This window comes from Mchenga conophoros, linkage group LG6 (genome assembly GCF_057382185.1).
Source record: "Mchenga conophoros isolate Kocher_MC1m ecotype Shallow Benthic linkage group LG6, M_conophoros_male_GT1.1, whole genome shotgun sequence".
In the NCBI taxonomy this organism is placed as follows: domain Eukaryota; kingdom Metazoa; phylum Chordata; class Actinopteri; order Cichliformes; family Cichlidae; genus Mchenga; species Mchenga conophoros.
In genome coordinates, this window is record NC_140531.1 from 32,233,024 (window position 1) to 32,255,855 (window position 22,832).

At 39.6% G+C, this 22,832-nt stretch overlaps 1 protein-coding gene across 2 annotated transcripts; it reads left to right on the forward strand.

Annotated features, from left to right (window-relative positions):
- The first annotated feature begins 60 nt into the window (after positions 1-60).
- Positions 61-22,394, forward strand: cusr (Copper-only SOD repeat protein). 2 transcript variants are annotated; one of them, XM_085277456.1, is made up of 11 exons: positions 61-138; positions 10,260-10,313; positions 11,917-13,981; positions 14,485-14,584; positions 17,125-17,202; positions 17,375-17,479; positions 18,195-18,327; positions 18,448-18,562; positions 18,791-18,915; positions 21,011-21,091; positions 21,839-22,394. In XM_085277456.1, exons 2-11 carry the CDS (start codon positions 10,274-10,276, stop codon positions 21,964-21,966), a joined length of 2,970 nt encoding a protein of 989 aa, XP_085133582.1. In that variant the 5' UTR covers positions 61-138; positions 10,260-10,273; the 3' UTR covers positions 21,967-22,394. The 2 variants fall into 2 exon arrangements, with proteins under 2 accessions (XP_085133582.1, XP_085133581.1); XM_085277455.1 differs by lacking the exon at positions 61-138 and having other exon boundaries at positions 10,126-10,313.
- The last annotated feature ends 438 nt before the right edge of the window (positions 22,395-22,832 follow it).

Consider the following 22,832-nt stretch of genomic DNA (forward strand, 5'->3'; position numbering starts at 1 on the left):
ATATAGCAGGAAGTGAAATGTGCTGAAGTAGGCGGTGCATTTTTTTTGCAAATCCCTCGCAGGAGACTGAGCGCACGTGATCCAGGCGTGCTGTTGTTGACGTGTATTATTTATATTTTGACCTGATTCAACCAGAAGGTGAATATAAAAGCTCTGTTTCACGGTTCACGGTTTAATCACATAAACATTAGTTTTAAAATAGATTTTGGACGTTTTAAATATGCTGTGAGTGTCTGTAGATTATTCGCATGCTGCATGCACACTACATTAACAAATTAAATATGTCTCTTGGGAATACTGTTACATGTGGGCGTTAACTTATTTGCTCTTTATTGTACAATATACTTGAACGGCACTGTTCTGTAATGTTAAGCTTGCCTTTGGCACTCTGCGTGGAGCTGTTTAAATTATCATGATAGTTGATGATGATGTGTACTTGGGTTTATCCTAAGTTTGTATCCGCCAGCCGGAGTTCGCATGTTTTCTTCCTCCCAAAGTCCAAAGATATGCTTGGAGTTAGTTTAACTGGTGATTCTAAATTAGCTGTACGTGTGTCTCTCTGTGTAAGCCACGGGTCACAAACTCCAGGCCTCGAGGGCCGGCGTCCTGCAGGTTTTAGACATCACCCTGGGTTAACACACCGGAATCAAATGATTAGTTCGTTGCCAGGCCTCTGGAGAACTTCAACTTCGACATGGAGTTGGTCATTTAGCCATTTAAATCAGTGGTGTTGGATCAAGGACATATCTAAAACCTGCAGGACCCCTGCTGTCAGCCCTACCATAGACTAGTGTACCCCACCCCGTAGTAGATAGATTAATAGATGGATAGATGCATGGGATGAAAACTTATTCAGCAAACAGTAACCTCAGCAGAAAGAAAAACGCATAACTCACGCTACGCTGACTCCATCTACTGGTAAAATCAATGTAAAACAACTGCTCCCAATTCTACACGCACAGATGCACACACATACACGCACATACAAACAACAAAGGCCACTCTCCATTTCTTTCTAGACAAAAAGCAAAAAGGATTAAATGGATTAAAGATCTTTTTTGTCATTTTACATAGTAGAATGAAATTGTGGAAATTGTGGACGACAGCAATTTATAACTAGAATGAATAAAAGATTTTTTTCAATTAACTTTTGGCATGAGGCACAGGTTCCAGTCTGACTTGTCCTTCGCTGCATGTCTTTTCATGCTGTCTCTCTTCTCTTTCTACTGTTCACTGCTACAGAATAAAGGTTTAAAAAAGCCCAAAGAGGAAAAATAATTAAAAATCAAATCTTAACAGCACTAACAGAGGAAAAAAATATCAGAATCATGCGTAGTTTCGCTGGTGTAAAGTCTTATGAGCTAAGTATAACGTTCTAAGTGCCAATTTGTATGTTCAAAAACTGCATTTTCCAAATGTCAGAATTAAATTTTACATTATCTGCTGCATCTAAGCAAATTTTAAGCATGCAAGCTGCTGCAACATGCAAAACTGATGCACGATCCAGCCTTTATTTCCTCTACGATGGACTACCTCTACTAAGATGTCGTATTCTATCATCCTCCTCCAGTCAGACCTGTTTGCTGCTCAGAAACTTCCATATTTATTTCCACCTTAAATCAGAATCAGAATCAGAATACTTTATTGATCCCTGGGGGAAATTATTTTTTGTTACAGTGCTCCATTTTAAACCAACATTAAGACAAGACAGACAATACGCTAACTAAGAATAGTACAATATATACATATATATACATACATACATACATAAGTCACTTATAAATAAATAGTTGGAAAAGAAACATGTGTAGCTGTAGCAGCAAACAGTGTGTTAAGTGGATGCGTTGTACAGGGAGATGGCCACAGGCAGGAATGATTTCCTGTGTCGTTCAGTGGTGCTTTTCGGTAATCTCAGTCTCTCACTGAACGAGCTCCTGTGACTGACCAACATGTCATGGAGTGGGTGGGAGGTGTTATCCAACATTGTCTTTATCTTGGACAGCATCCGCCTCTCCGACACCACCTTGAGGGAGTCCAGCTCCATCCCCACAACATTGCTGGCCTTACGGATCAGTTTATTAAGTCTGTTGGCATCTGCGACCCTCAGCCTGCTCCCCCAGCATGCAACAGCATAGAGGATCGCACTGGCCACAACAGACTCATAGAAAATCCTCAGCATTTTCTGGCAGATGTTGAAGGACCTCAGTCGCCTCAAAAAATAGAGACGACTCTGGCCCTTCCTGTAAAGTGCTGTGGTGTTTTTAGCCCAGTCCAGTTTATTGTCAATGTGTACTCCAAGGTATTTATAGTCCTCCACAATGTCAACACTGACCCCCTGGATTGAAACAGGGGTCAAGTGTTTCCTGGTCTTCCTGAAGTCCACGATCAGTTCCTTGGTCTTTGCCACGTTGAGCTGCAGATGATTCTGCTCACACCACGTGACAAAGGAGTCGACCACAGCCCGGTACTCTGTCTCATCATCCCTGCTGATGCATCCAACCACCGCAGAGTCATCAGAAAACTTCTGAAGATGGCAGGTCTCTGTGCAGTGGCTGAAGTCTGTGGTGTAGAGGGTGAAGAGGAAGGGGGAGAGGACAGTCCCCTGTGGTGCCCCTGTGTTGCTAATCACCTTGTCAGACACACACTGTGGGAGACGTACATATTGTGGTCTTCCTGTCAGGTAATCAACAATCCAGGACACCAGAGAAGCATCCACCTGCATCGCTGCTAACTTATCACCCAGGAGGGTCGGCCTGATGGTGTTGAAAGCACTGGAAAAGTCAAAAAACATGACCCTCACAGTGCTCGCCGGCTGGTCCAGATGGGTGTAGACACGATTGAGCAGGTAGATGATGGCGTCCTCTGTTCCGAGACGAGGCTGATAAGCGAACTGAAGGGGATCCAGATGTGGTCTTACTATGGGTCGCAGCTGGTCCAGGATGAGCCTTTCCAGGGTCTTCATGATGTGGGAGGTCAGTGCCACGGGCCTGTAATCCTGGGGGCCACTGGGACGAGGCGTCTTTGGTACAGGGACGAGGCATGATGTCTTCCACATCACCGGGACCCTCTGCAGACTCAGACTCAGCATAAACAGTTTATGAAAGACTCCACACAGCTGGGGGGCACAGGCCTTGAGGACAAGGGGACTCACTCCGTCTGGTCCAGCAGACTTGCCTGAGTGAAGTCTCCTCATTTGCATCTCAACCTGGTATTGAGTGAAGGTGATGGGTGGGGGAGGGGTGTCAGGAATCTCACAGGAGGCAACATGTGAAGAGAGAGGCTGGCACAGTGGTGTGGCTCTGGATTCCAGGCTGACTGCAGGTGAGGTTGTGGGGATGGGAGCAGACACTGTGGTGTCGAATCTATTGAAAAACAGATTCAACTCGTCGGCTCTATTCTCACCTCCCTCAGCTCCCCTGCTGTTGGTTGGCCTGAATCCAGTGATGGTCTTCATGCCCCTCCACACCTCTCTCATGCTGTTCTGCTGGAGTTTCCACTCCAGCTTCCTCCTGTAATTGTCCTTAGCCTCTCTGATCTTGTCCTTTAGTAACACCTGGACCTTCCTCACCTCCTCTTTGTTGCCCCCTCTGAAAGCCCTCTTCTTGTTGTTGAGGAGGGCTTTGATGTCCTTAGTCACCCACGGCTTGTTATTTGGGTAACAATGAACAGTCTGAGCTGGAACAATGGAGTCGGTGCAGAAAGTTATGTAGTCTGTGATACACTCAGTAAGCCCATTGATGTCCTCGGCGTGAGGTTCACAGAGTGTTTCCCAGTCGGTCACCTCGAAACAGCCCTGTAGTTCCGCTATTGCCTCCTCTGACCACCTCCTAACAGTCCTGGTGGTCACAGGTTCACTCCTCACAATTGGCACATAGCGGGGGGTGAGGTGAATCAGGTTATGATCTGACCTACCAAGTGGGGGGAGGGAGGAGGAGCTGTATGCATCCTTGACGTTAGCATACAGTAAGTCTAAAGTTTTCTCTCCCCTGGTGGGACAGTCCACATATTGTTTGAATGTTGGTAGTGTATTGTCCAGTGATACATGGTTGAAGTCACCCGAGATCACAATAAAGGCACTCGGGTGCTGAGTCTGTAGCCGAGCTATGGCAGAGTGGATAGTGTCACATGCAGCTGTGGGGTTAGCAGAGGGGGGAACATAAACAGCCACCAAGATGACGTGAGAGAATTCCCTGGGTAAATGATCTAAGCTTTAAAGATTACTCTCAATTCCTCAAATGCAGAAACATTTTTCTTGTGCATACAGCAATAAGTCATATGATATAGTTTCACTCTTTCATGCCATCATTCAGAGTACAGAATGGACCTCATGACAAAAATGTTTCTCAAAAGACATGGTGAAAAAATGCAACGTTTTGGGGGTACAAATGTTAGTAATTTGGAATATCAGTTCCAGATTACTTTGATTTGCGGAAATGCATTTTGGATATTTGAATACTAGCTCAGTTTTTAAATATTTGGAGAAAAGCTTTAAGAAAGTACATTTCAGTTATAATTCTTGTTATGGCATAAGAATGTGGATTACTGTAACTGTTATTAAATCATTCAGAATCCCTGGATTAATGATACAAATAAAAAGCTTTCAATTAATCTTGTCTGTGAAGGTTCTCAGTCATCCAGGTCATCGTAGTCAAAGGAGCTTGTAAAGAAAAGCATCTGGACTTCTTTAAGTTGCTTGAAGACGTTTCACCTCTCATCCGAGAAGCTTCTTCAGTTCTAAGGTCAAATGGTGGAGAGTCCCTTGTCATTTAGCCATTTAAATCAGTGGTGTTGGATCAAGGACATATCTAAAACCTGCAGGACCCCTGCTGTCAGCCCTACCATAGACTAGTGTACCCCACCCCGTAGTATGATCCAGTTCTTTGCCATTGAGTGTCATGTGAGGCTGCACACTGTATAACCCCCAAAAAATCTGTTAACTCATCTAAAGGCATTCGTTGCCAGTCATTGTCATACAGTGCTGCACACCAATCAATCATCATAGAACCACAGTGATACTGAAAGTGACTTTGAGTACCCGTCGTACGGGAAGTTGGGAGATTGTTTATGATGGCATCTTACCAACATGTTAACAATGGGCTCCATTATAAGAGAATCGTTTTGTTAATTGTAAAGGGAATGTTTTAAAATTTGCATCACTTCACATGAGCCCTGGTTAGACTGCTTGTTTTTAGAGGGACCGTAGTGCTCTAAAAAATATCCTTATGCATATCAAAACGTTTTTCAGCTTGCATTACAGACATCGTAAAAATAATTTACAGCCTCTTTGTCTTCTAATATTTTATTTGTCAGGACATAATTTAAAAAATAATCAGGTCTTTGGCAGGTCTTAAAATTAGTTAAATACATCACCAATGAACTAGAAAACTTTACCTATTACGCTGTGTTATTATTTAGCAGTTTAACTGAGGATCAGCAAATGTGACCACATCTATGAAATCAGAACTTTTGGTTTTTCTGGTTGGGAGCATTCAAGTGTGAATGGCCTTGGAGAAGCAAGTGTTGTTGCATAGAAGGGTGAAGAAGGGACACGTGAAGCCACAATTCCTCCACAATCATGCAAGAAACAATTAGAAAACATGGATGTTACTTAAACGTGTTGCTCTCTAAAGTAGTTCTACAAGCTACTGTGTCAGGGGGGAGTTTTTTCACATGCTACATCTGATTTTATGATTATTATATATATTTATTTAATATAAATAAATGTAATATTTTGTAGTTCATCTGAAGTTGAATTGATGTAATTTGAACACCTGCTAAGGTGTTAAAGTAGTTTTTGTTGATTTATTTATTTTGGCATGTGATGGACACAACTGGGCAATGTTCATGTTTTCAGAAAATTCAGGTTAGACACAAAAAGGCTCGAGAGAAAATATCTAATTTCCCCCAACAGCATAATCCATTTTATTAATTTTTCTTTGTGTCAGAATTTGAGCGTTTTTGAGTGGGGAATGATGTTTTAATATTAATATTCCTTACAACAAAATGTCAGTGAGTATCTTATCTTTAACGCAGAGTCAAAGGACTGTTTCTGGACTAAAAAATCTTCATAAGATAAGATAACCTTTATTAGTCCCACACGTGGGGAATTTGTTTTGTCACAGCAGGAAGTGGACAGTGCAAAAGTTATGAAACCAAAATTAGAATATAATAAGAATAAATACAGTACACAACTGTACAGAATAAAATAAAATACTATATACAGTAGAATAAAATAGAATAAAATATACAATAGGATAAAAATAGAATACAAATGCTGCATACAACTGAGTAAAAATACAACGATACCAGAAAAGAGTATTGCACTTAGTGTTATTGCACATGTGTGGATGTGTGTGTTTGATCAGTTGAAGTCTTTGTTGTGGAGTCTGACAGCAGTGGGGAGGAAAGACCTGCGAAATCTCTCCGTCCCACATCGTGGGTGCTGCAACCACTGAAGGAGCTGCTCAGTGCTGTCACAGTCTCCTGCATGGGGTGGGAGATGTTGTCCAACAGGGATGACAGCTTAGCCACCATTCCTGTCACTCACCACCAGAGATGGGCAGTAACGCGTTACATCTGATTACTTTTTTCAGGTAACGAGTAAAGTAAGGGATTACTGTTGCAAAAACGGTAATTAGATTACCGTTACTTTCCAGTAGGAACGCTGCATTACTAAAACCGTGATTTTTTTTATTTTTTTTGCGAGAATGTCTCATGACAGTGACATAAGTGAGTGCGACGTTGGTGACAACAGCTGTGTGCAGATCAACAATGGATCATATATCGAGTGCGGGAGAGAGTGTGAGCGTGCAGCGTTTAAAGCGTGGAAGTACTGGCCTTATTTTGGGTTTGATTCCATAAAAAGTGACAAAAACATTAGCGTCCATTGTGCGTGGGAAGAAAACTTCTTTTTACAGCGAAAAAACCCCTAAACTTCCAAGCAAGCACCGAGTGCGCTACGACGTAATGGGAAATTCACAGAGAATCTCGTGGATTCTTCCACTGACCGCTGCGGCACACCTGCACCAGGGTAAACCTCCGCCTACCCCACTCCTGCTTTACAGGTGAAAATAGAGCAACAGGACCGCTAGTCTTTGATGTTATTTATTTTCTGCTGTGTTTTACTTGCATCTATTTGAAAGACTGAGTGTAAACACACACAAAAAAAAATTATATGCTGGAATGTGCAGAAAATAAGTTTAAATGTTAAACTAATTTCTTCTAGTCAGAGAATGTTGCATATAATTAAATTTTTGCTTGATGCATAAAGTTAAAAGATTAAAACTAATAAAACAAGTTTAAAAAAGAGACTTTTCCATTTGATTACATTTTGTATGATGGATTATGCAGAAAAAGTAGAATTGGGCTGAAAGATCTATCGCTTTATCACCTCTTCAGGTTGTAAATCGTGTTTTTAAAAAGTAACTAAGTAATTAATTACTTTTGAAAATAAGTAATCAGTAAAGTAACGGGATTACTTTTTGGGGAAGTAATTGGTAATTAGTTACTGATTACTTTTTTCAAGTAACTTGACCAACACTGCTCACCACCTCCACTGGGTCCAGAGGGCATCCTAGAACAGAGCTTTTCATATCCTCTTCAAAAGTTCTTTATAATTTAAAACAACAACAAAAAACTACAGTCGTTGCAGTCAAGTGAGAGGAGAGATATTGAAAATCCTTCTTTATTCTGGCTTTTCTAACTTTACCGCGCTCTCATCCATCCTGTGCTGCTATTACTGTAACTGCTATGACTGCCCTCTTTCCGTTTTCCCTATATTTAGTAGTCATTATTTATTTTACTCATGTGTGTGTGAGTGTGACAAACCTGTGTATACACAGCCATGTCGTCATTCAAGTCTTTGCTGCAATCAGTGACCAAAGCAAGCCAGAGACACCTGAACCTCTTCAAAGGCCCTCCAGTACACGAAACAGCTCATGGGCTCTCACATCAGGGTACCATACAGGCTTTGCTGCGCACCTCATCCTTCCATAAACTGACAAAGTGTGAATGTAACACAACATAAATGTCTTTCGACCTGTATGTTTTTGCCTGCTTAAAATTATAGTTCTAGCTGAAATTGTTTATTGTTACAATAACAGGCTTTTTAAAAACTATATATGGTACAAGTTGGAGATTTTATATGTGGAGAACCTATAAATTTTAATTTACAACATTCCTACATATAATCCGTGCTTCCTTTTTTGCGTGCGCAAACTTCTTATGAACTTTGCAGTTTCAATTTACAATTTGAAAAATACTGTACCAAAGTACCCTGGTTCTAACTTTCATGGCTACTTCCAGTAATTTCATGACCACCAGCTAAATGATCTGAAGTGACTTTGATTCATTAGGACACCGGATCAGACTTAGAAAAAGATTTTTTCCAACATCTGATGCAAGAAAACACGTGACGTGGATGAACACTGTGGCCGAATATAAAGCATTGTTTGATATATGACAGTAAATTCATGTTAACCATCATCATCCACCTAGAGTAATTTATGAATGAGGTGTGAATAATGTAGGCGCAGTTGCTTAACTGTTGGCTTAATCAATGATAGCTTTAAAAACATCTGAACAGGCTTGACATGCTTTGTGTCGTTGACATTTTTCCTCATGCCGTCATATGCAGCATAACAATGAACTCTCAGAGTAATTGCAAAGTCATTTTCACATTAGTGCCAGATCCTGTAAATCTATGTGACAAAACATGTTTTTAGAGGTATCTGAGTTCTTCTTGGAAGTGTTATCTTCTGTGTGTTTACTTTGGAAATTAACGTCTCTGTGTGCGTACAAATACAAGGTGTTTAGAACAGATTAAATTAGGCAACGTTCATGTAAAGTAGTTGTTAGAAGCAAAAAGTCTTTTTTTTAAAAAGATTATTTCTATCAGTCGGTGACAGAAGTGAGCCTATTTGCTCTTTAAGCTTTATCCATGTTTTGTAGCATGTCTTAAGAATGTGAAGTGTTTTGAGTGGGAAACCTAAACCAAACCATGACACTATGATTCTGCTTGCTTCAAAATGATCGTCTTGTCTTTTACACATAACTGGGGAGTTATTTGTGGCATATGTTTTAATCATGTCCATCATGGTCTTTTGCAGTTAAGACAACTTCTTCACACAGAAGTAAATGGAGCTAACTGAGAGGAAAGACACAGATTTCTTTTTTTTTTTTTAATTCATTCAAGTTCTTCTAATATGTTATTCCACTATCCTTCTTCTTCCACACTTCTGTGGGGAAGTTCACCTTACTCTGCGTATACTGCAACTAACAATACCATGACTTTAATGTATCTGCTTCCCTTCCAGTTGCCTATATTGAGCTACGATTTCCTACTCTCTGTATGCATGCGAATCCATGTGCAAATGACTAGCCTGTGTGTACAGTGTGAGCAGAGAGAGGAACACAACCAATGCAATCAGTGATTTAAACAAGCCAAGTGACTGACCAAAACCACTTCAAAGGACCTTAAATACATATTTAAAGAGTTACGTAGTATAACAGTATACGGTGATGGGCCATTAAGCTGCTATTTTTAAATAAAGTTGCTATTTTCTGCTATTCAGTTTTTCCCTTGAACTTTGTCAGAGTAGCAGTTTTGGTTTTCGTATACTTTTTAAGTAGAAAAAAGGGAAGAGGTAGAAATAGGGTGCAAAAGGGGAATTTTAAAGTAGAAATGTAGAAGCATTAGCGTGTTCAAAGAGCTGTGGCTCTTGTGTAAGAGTAGACTTCAAAGTTCCTCTGTGAGTTTAACATTGGGAACTTTAAACTTCCTTTGTTGTTGCTCAAGTTATTCAGATCACAATGAAAAAAAAAACAGTTAAAAAAATAAATCAAAACTGCTTAATCTGCTGCATTTTTTTGTTTTCTTTCATGCTGCGTTTATTTTTTATGATTTTAGGTAGAGACATTAAAAAATGTTATGGTGCATGCATACATTTCCGTAAAATGAACGTCATCAAGTGAGCCGCCTCTAACCATCCTGCCAGACATCCCTCCCCTACCCACGTGAATGAGACACTGTTCCCCACATGAGGACCAATCAGAGGCTGGGAGAGCACAGACTGCAGCTTATAAACAGAAGTGCAAGGAAGGCTGCATGCTTTTGAGTCACACATGAAAGACTCTTAGAAAGCAGAGAGACACATACCAAGAGTCTGTCCATTAATTTGCCATAACTGAACTTTTTCTGCTGTGACTTGTTCCCCCCCAAACCTGCACTTTCAATATTTTCTGTTTATTCTGTGTTTTAGACACATCTGACAACATGTCCCTTCTCAGTGCTACTCTGCTGTTTCTTTTGCTTGGTGAGTAATTTTTAATCTTCTTATCCAGTTAGGCCAAATGGACATTATGAATGATTTATGTATTGAGCAACCTAGTTTATTTTAACTCACATGTGCTCATTTTCTTCTTATGAATGTTTTTCAAAGAAAGGTGTTAGAAGCATGTTGCCAAATAGTTATCATTTAACAGCAACTGTTTGTAATGATTAATGTATTTTGAAGTCAGTCATCCAGTAGATATCTGAGCTGCTCAAGATCAAAGCTTAGTATGCTGCATCTCTTACAGGGGATGTTAAAGTTGAACTCTGACCGCTTGAAACTAGTTAAGAAATTTGCCATTAGAGGTCTACATACACTGCATTGAACATGCTGCCTTTTGATTTGTCAACCATATTCCCATCTGTCACTTGCTTTATTTTCAAAAGAAAATCAGGCTTATTACAAGATGATTGTCAGAGCAGGATGGTGATCCAGAGAAAAATAGTACCTACTTATGGTGTAAGGTATTTAATGAATATTTAGTTTTGGGTTTGCAAAAAGACCCCAATCTGTTGTTGCTCTGGTATGTCAACACTTACACCTTAAAACTAACTAGTTATAGGACAGTTATGTTAGATTTTACCACTTCACTCTAAATAATGGGAGATTTTCTACTCACTTGACTATAGAAGCTTTGAAAATAAAGAGGGTGATTTTCTTTTGTTGTGAATCAATATAGTGTCATTTTAAATTAGAATGGAAATGGAAATCAAAATAGGGCTACTAGAAGGTATTTATACCAGGGCAACACATTGTAAAAGTAGAATTTCCCCATTTTAGTCTCTGAATAACATAAAGAAATGAAAGCTGGTGGTAACAGATAATTGGGAACAGAAACTCAAATGTGAACCAGTGTTTCTACCTTATGCATACAAACTTATCAAGTAGTTCTCTACTATATGGTAAAAATGTTTTAAAAGTGTTTCTACAAATGGAATATAAAATTTGTTCTACATATGAGACAAATGTTATATTCCCAACAAAATTATCTACCCATATTTTTTAATAAACACATTATCATATTATGTAACTATTTTTTTGACTTTCTCAGAAACTACTGTGCTGCCACCTGTGTGGCGCTCATATTTTCTTAAATAGACTGGTCACACACAACTAAGCAATTGTTATCTGTGTTTTTTCATACCTTCGTCAGACAATCTGGCCTTAAGTGGAATATTCATCATTTCTGTCTAATGCACATAAAGTGTGGTGTTTTTATATTATTACAAAATGTGGGGGTGTAAAGGTCAGGTACATGTTTATGGTCAACAGCTGATTTTGTGTTCGTTTTTATTCAAGGTTTTTTACTGTAAGACGTGGATGAAAAATCTTCTGCTACTTTGGAAATCAGATGAGGCCCAGTGTACAGTTCAGAAAAGACCGATTAGAAACTTGACTTCTTAGTATATTAAATATTCAACTTCTTGGTCATGTCAAGGTTGTAATATGTCTTGAGGGGATTTCTTTTTTAATCCTTTTTTAAGCTTTTAAGGATGTTTGTGCTGGGGTTTTTTTGTTCAGTGCTTGTGCATTGACAGCTGTAGTAATGCCGCGGCAATTAGCTTTTCCTTGTCTTCTTTTTCAGATTCCATTTCCTGTGTTCAGTTTCTGGCACCTTTGAACATGGGAGGAGTCATTGGGCTGGTGCAGTTTAACTCAATGTCTCAGATGGCCACTGTCAACGTGTCTGGGGCTGGATCCTGTCGTTCAGTAAACATTTCCCTCAGCGAGTTTCCCGTCATGTATGGCCACTTTGCTCAGCCCTGTTCTGAACAAAATATCGGCTCCAGCGTCTTCACTTTTACTGCTGATCTTGCCTCAAATTCTAACATCAATGTGTCCGAACTCTTTGCGCAAAGAAAAAACCTTGATGACTTCTCACTGTCGTTGCAAACGTGTAACGGAACTAAAGTATGCACAGTTGTAAGTCAAGGTCGGACCCTCGTAACTAGTCAGGCCAGGTTCTATGGGCCCATCGCGGGTAACGTTTATATCCGTTATAACATGGATAACGCCAGCTCCAGGGTTCTTGCAGATCTTGTGACGATCGGTCAAGTTAATGCCTCGCAAACTAATGTCACGCTCTATAGAGCTACAAGTACTGTTGCAAACTGTGATATTCTACTTAAAAGCTTAAATAATGCATCTTTGACTCCTCTGGGTTCCGTAAAGGTCGGGACCCCTTTGCAGCTCCAGAAATCCCGTCTGGACCTCAGTAGCTTCCAAACCACAAATGGGTTTCTTTTCCTTAGGGTGGGGTCAAGTTTCAGTTGTGCTCAGATCTATAATGTGCCAGTGAAACAGGTTAGAGCTGATGTGAACATGAATGGGATCAAAGGATACTTCAGTTTTCGTCAGGCTTCCCCTTTTGATCTCACAGAGTTGAGTGTCAATCTGACCAATTTACAGAGCAATGTTGCCTTTTACCATGTCCACGATTTTCCTGTTAGGTCATTAACAAACCGGTGTTCAAATGATAGTATAGGTGACCACTGGAATCCATTTAGTTTGAACAGAAGTAGCCCAACTTACCCAAGAGTCCCAGGGTCAACACATGACATGTATGAGGTGGGTGACCTCAGTGCCAAGCACGGGAGCATAGCAGGCAAAAATATGGTGGACATGACATTCACAGACTTCAATCTCCCTCTGTTTGGAAAGAACAGCATTGTAGGTCGCTCAGTCGTCATTCACCAACCAAATGGTTCGAGGTTTGCTTGCATGAGTATCAGCTATCCAGGCGAGGTTATTGTAGGCAGAGCCATATTTTCAAGCCCTGTGGTTGGTGAGGTCTGGTTCACACAGCTGGTGAACAACCCCCTCTCTGATGTATCCATATTTCTGAATTTGGCATACGGAAATCCTACAACACCAACCAAAAACCACAACTGGCATGTTCACGTCTACCCAATCAGCTCAGAGAGGGATGATGATCAAGGCCGCTGTACCACAACTGGAGGTCACTGGAACCCCTTCAACATCACCATTGATGCCAGCTATTCCCTCCACTGTAACCCATCTGGTCCCCTATCCTGTGAGGTTGGAGACCTCGCCGGCAAACACAGTACCCTTGATCTTGGAACCACGTTAGAGGTAGTGGCAGCAAAATACTTCTTCACTGATGTCACCTCCTGGGTGCCCATGCCCGGCATTATTGGCCGCTCTGTGGTCATCCATCAAGCAGAAAGAGGCGGGCCAAGAATAGCCTGTGCCAATGTCACATTGGTGCAAGTTCCCAAAGCTAGCTTAGGTACATGGTTTGGCCCTGGAGTTTCTGATGGACAAGTGGGTTTCTCCCGGGCTGTGCCACAAGGTCCCACAACTATAAATGTTTCCTTAATGAGCCTGAACTCCATAGCTAGTGGTTATCATGTCCACGTGTTGCCCCTCAACCCAGGCAGTGCAGAGCCCTGTTCAAATGCAAACATCCAGGGCCACTTCAACCCACTAGCCTGGAACGTATCACAATCCCCCCCTCCTGGAGTTGGCACTGTGGACCAGTATGAGATGGGAGACATCAGCGGGAAGTTCGGCACACTTAATGATCAAAACAACTTTGAAGCTGTATACATGGACCCTGACATGTCGATGACTGGACCCTACAGCATAGTGGGAAGGTCGCTGGTGGTTCACAATGTCAGTGGAGCAAGGTGAGAATGTGTACTTTACTATTTGTGTTCTTAGCAGAGAGAAAGAAAGAACATAACGCAGCACAAAATTAAAAGGGAAGAAAAGAAAGCAATGTCATACACAGGTTACCACATCGTCTTTTTTTTTAGAACTAAAATTGTTAGCTAATCTTTTATTTTTAAATACTTGGTATCTGTTGCAAAAAAGAGGAAGTATTTATCATTTGGGACAACTCCCAACAAGTGAAAGGTCTGGTTAGTTGCAAGTCCTTATGCAGAATAACCAGATATGTAAGTTGAGAGACCGACTTCTGGCACAGAAACAAAAACGTGTCAGTCTTTCGAGGACACCAGTGTAAAATGTCAGTTGCGGACATAACTTCCTGGTGTTTTGTGCCATGACAAAGAATTACTCAGCAAAATACTTTGTTGAAGATCCTCCTAGATGTCAGAACATGATACGATTTTCTTATCTTAATTGTGTTTCTCTTAGTTTATGTGTTTTGTTTTTTGTTTTTTTACAGAATTAGGTGTGCCAACATCTTGGCTGATAGACTCACAGATGGTGAATGGGTTATTGCCAAGGCTGTCTTTAATGGTACAGTGACTGGGACAGTTAGACTGGTAAGAATCATTACAGATAAAGTGTTTGGTGCTCATCCAACCCTCATCTCATGTTTCTCATCTACTTTCTTTCTTTCGTTTGGTCTATTAATTTCAATAATTTCTATTTTTCTGTGACTAAATGGTTCCTCACAAAACAATAATCATCATCATCATCATCATCATCATCATCATTTATTTATTTATATAGCACTTTAAAAACACACCTGGTAGACCAAAGTGCTGTACAATACTAATATGCACATAGTAATAAAACCAGACATAGCAATAAAGTTAAAAAACAATAAAAAATAAATAAAAATAAAAATAAAAATAAATAAAATAAAATAAAAATGTCAGTTACCCACAGAGTTAAAAGCCAGGGAATAAAAATAGGTTTTTAATAAAGACTTAAAAACGGGCACTGATGCAGCCTGTCTAATGTGGAGAGGAAGGTTATTCCAAAGCATCGGCGCGGCAACAGAGAACGCTCGGTCTCCTCTAAGTTTCAGCCGTGACTTTGGGACCGAAAGCAGCAACTGCTCAGCTGACCGAAGGGAACGAGTGGGGACGTGGGGCTTCAACAAATCAGACAAATAAACAGGTGCCAGACCATTTAGAGATTTAAAAGCCAATAAAAGGACTTTAAAACGGATCCAGAATTCAATTGGAAGCCAGTGTAAAGAGGCCAAAATCGGAGTGATGTGATCAAATTTTCTTCTACCAGTTAAAAATCGTGCCGCAGCATTTTGCACTAATTGCAAGCGTGACAAAGTGCCCTGCCCAACCCCTGTTAAAAGAGAATTACAATAATCTAAACGTGAGGTAATAAAGGCATGAATAACGCTTTCCAAGTCACGCTTGGAAAGAAAGGGCTTAACCTTTGATAAACGTCTGAGGTGATAAAATGCTGATTTTACCACCCCGTTTACATGGTCATCAAAGGTGAGTGCAGAATCAATTTTAACTCCGAGATTTGTGATCGAACTCTTTAGTTGGGAAGTCAAAGCTGCAAGATCAACATCCAGAGTATGAGAAGAACGATTTGGGCCAAATAAAATTGCTTCTGTCTTCCGATCATTAAAATTTAAAAAGTTGTTTGCCATCCATGCTTTGACATCAGTAAGGCAGTCAAGCAGAGGTCCAGTTGGGAGACTATCAGAATGACTAAAAGGTAAGTAGAGCTGGCAGTCATCTGCGTATAGATGGAATGGCACTTTATGCTTTCGGAAAATCGCGCCAAGGGGCAAGAGGTACAATGAAAACAATAACGGCCCAAGAATAGATCCCTGTGGAACACCCCAAAGCAGAGGGGCCACAGAGGATGAAGCCGACCCCAACTTAACACAAAAGGTTCTATTTAAAAGATAATGACTTACTGTATATGAATAAGTGTTTAACAAGTGAACATATCTGAAGTGGAAAAAACAACAACAAAGCCATGCAATTATCTTTTGCAACAAATGTAAAAAAAACCAGTTTGATTGCCATCTAATCAGACAAGTTAGGGAGTGTGTACTACATTCATTTAACACTGCATTCCTTTGCATTACTAATGGCTTCAAGATCAGGTGAGGCATATGCTATTTTAATCTCATGAGCTCCCTTCTTTTGGATTTTACATTTTAACAAAAGGTTTTACATTTCTAATATTTAGCTCACACTGATGCTAACATCACAGGCATGATTTCCCACAGAGGATTCAACTTTTTTCGCCAGTTTCTCTGTAAAAACAAAGAAGGCTGAAATGTAAAAACATGTGGAGTTCTTTCTTTTAGAAAGACAGCAGCTTTTCTTATCTTATACACCACATCTAAAGCGGTGTATTTAACTGCTACCCACTTGTAAAAGGTTGCTAATCTTACTAGCAGTGTGTAAAATACTGTATTGAGACCAGTTTGACAGAGAAACAAAAGAAGTTATAATTGAATGAGATGAGTGAATGAGTCGTAGTATAATATATCTGATAGCCTAAGAGCAGAACAATTGTTTCTTTATCATTGCTAACTTATTTGGAGCCAAGCTGCCACAAAAACATGACAGTGTATTTCTGCTGCACTGGACAGAATTCATTATGCCTACGATAGCTTGCAACAGGAAGCAAAAGGAAGAGGGGGACGAGAGCATTAGCTTAGCATCTATCCGCTGGCTAATGGTACGTGCGGTTTCACCAAACTAAAAGCTCACCAAGGGAACAGCTGTCTCTGGCAGCTGCCCTCCAGAGGCCCCATACTGAGCTCTGCACTACACTAATGGAGAGAAGAGATTGCAGTATCTCTAAACAGCCTATATGATTAAAGAGAAGTAGGCAGTTTGAGTAATCAATGTTGTTCTGCAACAAAATAGAGTGGTTTCACTCAGACAGACTGAGAATCAAAAGAAAAGTGAAATGAAATGTCATAGTGAAATACCTTTACACTTAAAGGTGGACAGCAGTATCCACAAATCTATACTCGGTTCATTTTAACGGCATTCATGCTTCAGCAAAGCAAGTGTTTAGTTGCGATTGAACTATGAGATTCCTTCTTTGTAATGTAAGCACTTTGTTTTCCTCATCCCAGCAACAGCAGGTGTTCCTCGATGGGAGTAGCAGCGATGTTACTCTGGAGGTGAACCTTAAGTCATCTGCAGGGGATAATGTAAGTACAGCTTTATATAATCTACATGCATGCAAAAAAATTATATTGGCCACCATCACAAAACTCAGTGTTCATCTGCCACCCATCAGTGTGAAACTCTCTTTAAGCCTTTAATGGGATAGATGTGTTAAAAGACATCATTCTCACACCTGTATTTTATCCCAAACTGAAGAAATCAACAGCTTCCTTGTTCATCACAACTAATCGGGTTGGCTCCAGTGACACCGGGTGCAACAGTGTGGGAGACACATTCAATCCCTTCAACATGACATCGATGGTGAGATCCTAATCTTATCTGTGTAAAAAGGACGCAAAAACGAAATAAAACAGAAACAACACGCTTAAGAAATGAGAAATTGAAAGCAAAAAAAGTGGAAGAAAAAAAGAGTTTGGCCAGGTAGTTTGACCATAAGTTACTTGAAGGAAGTCCAGAAGGGTTGCTGTTTCCTGGCGGTTTGGGGACACATATTGTAATAAGGGGCCAGTCTGAGTCTAATTACAAGTTTCTTTAGTTCCTCAGTTTGAAAATTCGGAATTTCACTGAATTTAAGATTCAAAGGCTGCCCTGAAGATGATCAGTTTAAAGTGTAAATATAATAGTACATTTTTATGCTTGTAAGGGTATATGAATGTATATAATAGTATAAAGATGCTAAAAACTGCACTAATTATCAAAAGTAAATAATCTCAACGACCAAATTATTGGCTTTATATGAAAAAGATTTTGCAAAGGATCATGATCAACTTAAACCTGCCTAAATAATTGTAATGCTAACATGATTGACATGTGCTCATCTAATAATCTCTACATGTTTTTCTTCAAATGTTTACATGTAAGCATATAATATATGTATAAGACATAATATGAACATTTCTTTTACTTAATGGGACCAGTGATGCAATTGGTCAATAACCGGAGAATATTGCTAACTTCTCACTTCCTCTTCCTCTAACTTGTGCAAATCACTTCTTTCTTTCGCTTCCACTTGCAGAGACCCACCTGTTCTTTAGAAAACCCACTGAGCTGCATGGTGGGGGAGATATCTGTAAGACATGGCATGGTTAGCCTGACACAGAGACAGTTCTATACTGACAGCATTATTCGCCTCTCTGGAGACAGCACAGGTGAAATGAGTCACCATATGTGATCAGTGATAACAGCAAATACAAAACTTCAAAATCTCCAAAGAGGTGAGTTTACTTTGTTAAGTCTAATTGTTCGTTATGTTTTGTGTGTGTTATTAGTGGTCTTCAGATCTTTAGTGCTGAAGAATGGAGAAAACATCACAGCCTGTGCCGACATCCTCCCTGAATCCCCATCAGCAGCGCAGACGTTTCCCAATGTGACTACATTCAGCCGGTGAGTGTAATTACAACATACTGCATGATGAATACTTTTCATGTAATCCTAAATCACTCAAGACACTTTAATTGCTTGCTGGAGGCCATTTGCGTAGACGTTCTATAAAACTGTTCTGTACATAGTGCACTGTATAACCCTTTTATCAGTGCTGTATTAAATAGTTGTTGTTGTAGAGCTCAAGTGTTTGTATGACGTTAAAGTGGATGTTGGTGTCTTTATGTCCAGGTATGACTTCCGAAACAGGGTCGCTGACGTACTGCAAATGAACCTGGCAAGAGTTACTATCTTGCCCACATCTCCTCAGTCTGTATCTGGGGGAACATGTCAGCAAGTCAACTTCATGATATCTGGTAAGGCAGAAAAAATGTAATCAAACTTCCATATTTGGCAACCAAAAAAAGGAACAACACGATGATGTGAGAAGGTGTCATAATGTCAGTATTAATACAAGTATTTCAATAATAATAATGTGTATGTGTTAGTCCCCATAGGGAAATAGTTCCTCTGCATTTAACCCATTCACCCAGTGAAGCAGTGGGCAGCCACCAATGCAGCGCCCGGGGAGCAGTGTGTAGGGACGGTACCTTGCTCAGGGGTACCTCAGGGTAGCCGTTCAGTAGAGTTGAACCCCCGACCTTCCGATCATGGGGCCACCACTCTACCTACTGAGCTATCAGTAGGTAGAGTGAATATTGTTAACAATTTAAAGTTTGTTGAAGAAATACAAAGTACACTACAGCCTCTGGTAGGCTATAATGTCAGACAGTTGTCTTTTACAGGTGTCTTTGGCAAGGTATGTTAGGAATTCAACATGCTTCATCAGATGATTTGAAATAAAGACAAGCTGAAACTTTTTCCCACTGCAATAATGATTATTTTATTATGAACAGAGAACTTTAGCTGATGTTTTCAAACAGGCTATAAGTGTGATCTACCAGAGGATTTTTATTATTTTGAAAATTGAATTCAAATACTTTGGGTCAATGTGTGTTAGACTCTCCAAGATTGAAAATGTCAGTCGTGGACTAATGTGCTTCTAGCATTTATTTTTGATTTATACCCGACTTGTGTATCGTGAAGGAATTCGGTGTCACACCAGCAGTTACTCGATCCTTAGCCGGAACATGACAGTTTATGCAAATGCAACAGAAAATTTCCTGGTTGTTATGAACTGCCTGCAATCACGTTTTGAAGGAGTTCCCCTGGAAAGCTAAGCCACACTCTGGGAACTCACATGCATCTTCTGCTTCATGAGATGATTTAGAATGAAAAGCCAAAGCATTTTCCCCTGCTTTATTATGACCACAGAGACATTTAGCTGATGGACAACTATCAAACAGGCCAGCTAATTATCGGGTCATGTTTATTGTTTTGACAATTTAATGAAGATATTTTGGCCCAAATAACATTGGGTGCTTCAAACAGTCAAACTTCAGACTGCAAATGTAAATTTTTAATCATATTTTATTGTAAATATCTGACATATCAAACCTGAGTTATTGTTTGATTAAGAGACATAATACAATTTCTTCACCATTCAGTCCAAAACATTTGCACACACTATAGCCTCAAAGAACTCCTCACCTAGAACTGATCTAGAACTACTGCACCACCCAGGTACCAAGTACTTAAAACAATGCCTTTGATATAATTCATTTCCTGTTGCCTGGCTGTTACATTAGACTTTTTCCATTCTTGTTTATTATTTCATACTTTTAATCGAATATTATTTGATTTATGTTATGATTTTATAATATATGTATATATTATTTATATGAGGGGGCAGTGTGAGTCATATGCCTTTGTCCCCGAGTGTTCCCTTGTTCGTATTATCAATATTAATGTTAGTCTTGCGTGAATGTTACAGCATCTATGTCAGTAAATGGTTCAGCTGCTTTAGACTGGCCAAGCTTTTTGTCAGGACATCGATACAATGAACAATAATGGGTATTGAAAATCTTCCGCAAACCTGGAATAATGAAAAGTAATTTGAGACTGGGAGTCTCATTTTCTGTCCCTTCCTTTGTCCCAGGGGGTAACTGAGGAGAATTTCACAGCTTTCACACACTGTATCACATGACAGGCATTTATACTATCCCAGGTCTCCTAAAAGGTGAAGAGTTTACTATTCCAATAATTCCACACAAGGCCACCACTGGATCATTTTTATTAGAATAAAACGATTAAGTTCTTTAACTGGCTTACGGAAATTGCTCTCATGGCATTATTTTCTGATTCAAGCCAAAATATTGAAAGGGCATTTCTTTTGTCAGCCAAGTGACATCAAGGGAAACATAACTTTCAGTACAACAAAGATTCACATTTCATAATAACCCATTGAACTAGCAGTTTCTGTGAAGTATAACAAAACAGTGAAACTCTAAGTATGCTAAGTACACTGGTATATGTGTAAGTAAGCACTGTTACTTTGTCTGTATGCTAAAGGGAATGTGAGCACTGGCCTGCTGAGCTCTGTCAAAACCAGTGACAAAATGGGCGTCTTCAGAGAGTCTGACATATGTACAAGTAAGTGCATTTTATACTGCTCTTAAAGCTTTGACTATGCTTTAAATGCCTTTTGGTAAAATGAAATTAACAATGTATTTAGACAACATTTAGAAGGACACTTTGATGTCCTTTTTTACAATCCAAACAATAAAATAATGCATAACACTTGAAAAACTTGGAAGCCATTTGAGCTATTAATAGGGACTGGAACTGAGAACCAAACCTTGTAGAGAATCAGTTCCCAGTGGTTCAGTTCCTTGGAAATCATAAGTCTGATATCACTTAACGTTTCCACTTACAATCAATCGGCTGATTTCAGTTCGCCAAAAACAGTGGTCCAGTCAACAGTGTGGATATGGACATTACATTTATTTTTAAAAAAGGAAAATAGCATGGCGCTTTGCTAGCATGCTAATGCTAAGCTAGCCAAGAACCAGAGTGATGCTAAAGCTGACCCCAGCCCAGCAAATAACCTGAAAACCTGAACTTTAACAGGTAACAAAAACAGTGATGAGCAGTCAGGCATGACTGACAACAGTTTCTGCCTGTTCAAGTCTCTTTGTGCTAGTTACCTTACAATATAAAGTGCCTTGAGGGGACTGTTGTTGTGATTTGGCACTACATAAATAAAATTGAATTGAGTTTTCATCTTTGCTCTGTGCTGTCAGCTGTAAAAATCTAATATTTGCAGTCGCAGTTCGTGTTTTCAGTGATCATTGTTAGTCATTCAAATAACATGTGAATGCCTTTCTAATTTATTATTAGGAGGTCCAAGTCCGAGTCCAAGTCCAAGTCCGAGTCCAAGTCCAAGTCCAGCCCTCACGCCATGGACTTTTCTTCTTGGCTTGATGTTCGCCTTTGCCTGTCTGCTGCCTTCAGCAACTTATTTATAGCCCGGAGACTCAGCCACACCTTGCACCGTCAGTGGGGTTACATGACCTTAAAAAGATTGTGAATAGAATGTCTGTCAAATGCAACAGTGATCATCAAGCGAATGAACACAATCTGTTACATTGGAAAAAAAATTTCAGTCAATGAAGAATTTCCCTTTTTTCATTACTTTTATAAAAATCTAAAATATAAATATCAAAATAATAATGGTAGGTAACAAGGCTTAGGTAACAGGTAAGAGTTTAATGTTTAGAAATTTCTGCAAACTAGATTTTTTTTCTATTTATGTCATTTGGTTTCTTTAATGGGTGGGTGGTTTTATTGTATCTTCTGACCTCCTAACTTTGTTTTTCATGTATGCACTCTCCAAATATCCATGTGAAATTTTGTGTATATCTTGAAATTTGTGAATAAAGTACAATAATGTTTGGATGCCTTGTCAGTTTCCAGAGTAAATGTGTTTAAATTGCAGATGCAGTTTTTAGCTGGACAGTAATTCTGTTAAGATTTGCAAAATAAGATTTTTTTAACTTTTTCAATTCATTCCAGCAAAACAAACCTCCAAATAGCTGCAAAATGTCTAATGATTAGATTAAATAGACTGCAGTGTTATTCCTTTCATTAACATGGTGTCCAGGTAAAGTGCATATCACTTTTCCACCCATTCCCTCACTCTTTTCCACACATTCAGACAGTTTCCCACATTTTGATTAGTTTTAGTTTCAACACGTGAGCATCACGCAAACTGTCTGGCTCAAAAACCACATGAATTCCTGCTAAAACTAAAAGATGATGATCACAAAGAGCAGAAACTGACACTTAACTCTTTAAAAATATATATTTTTTTATAAGTTTAAAGGCCGTGCAA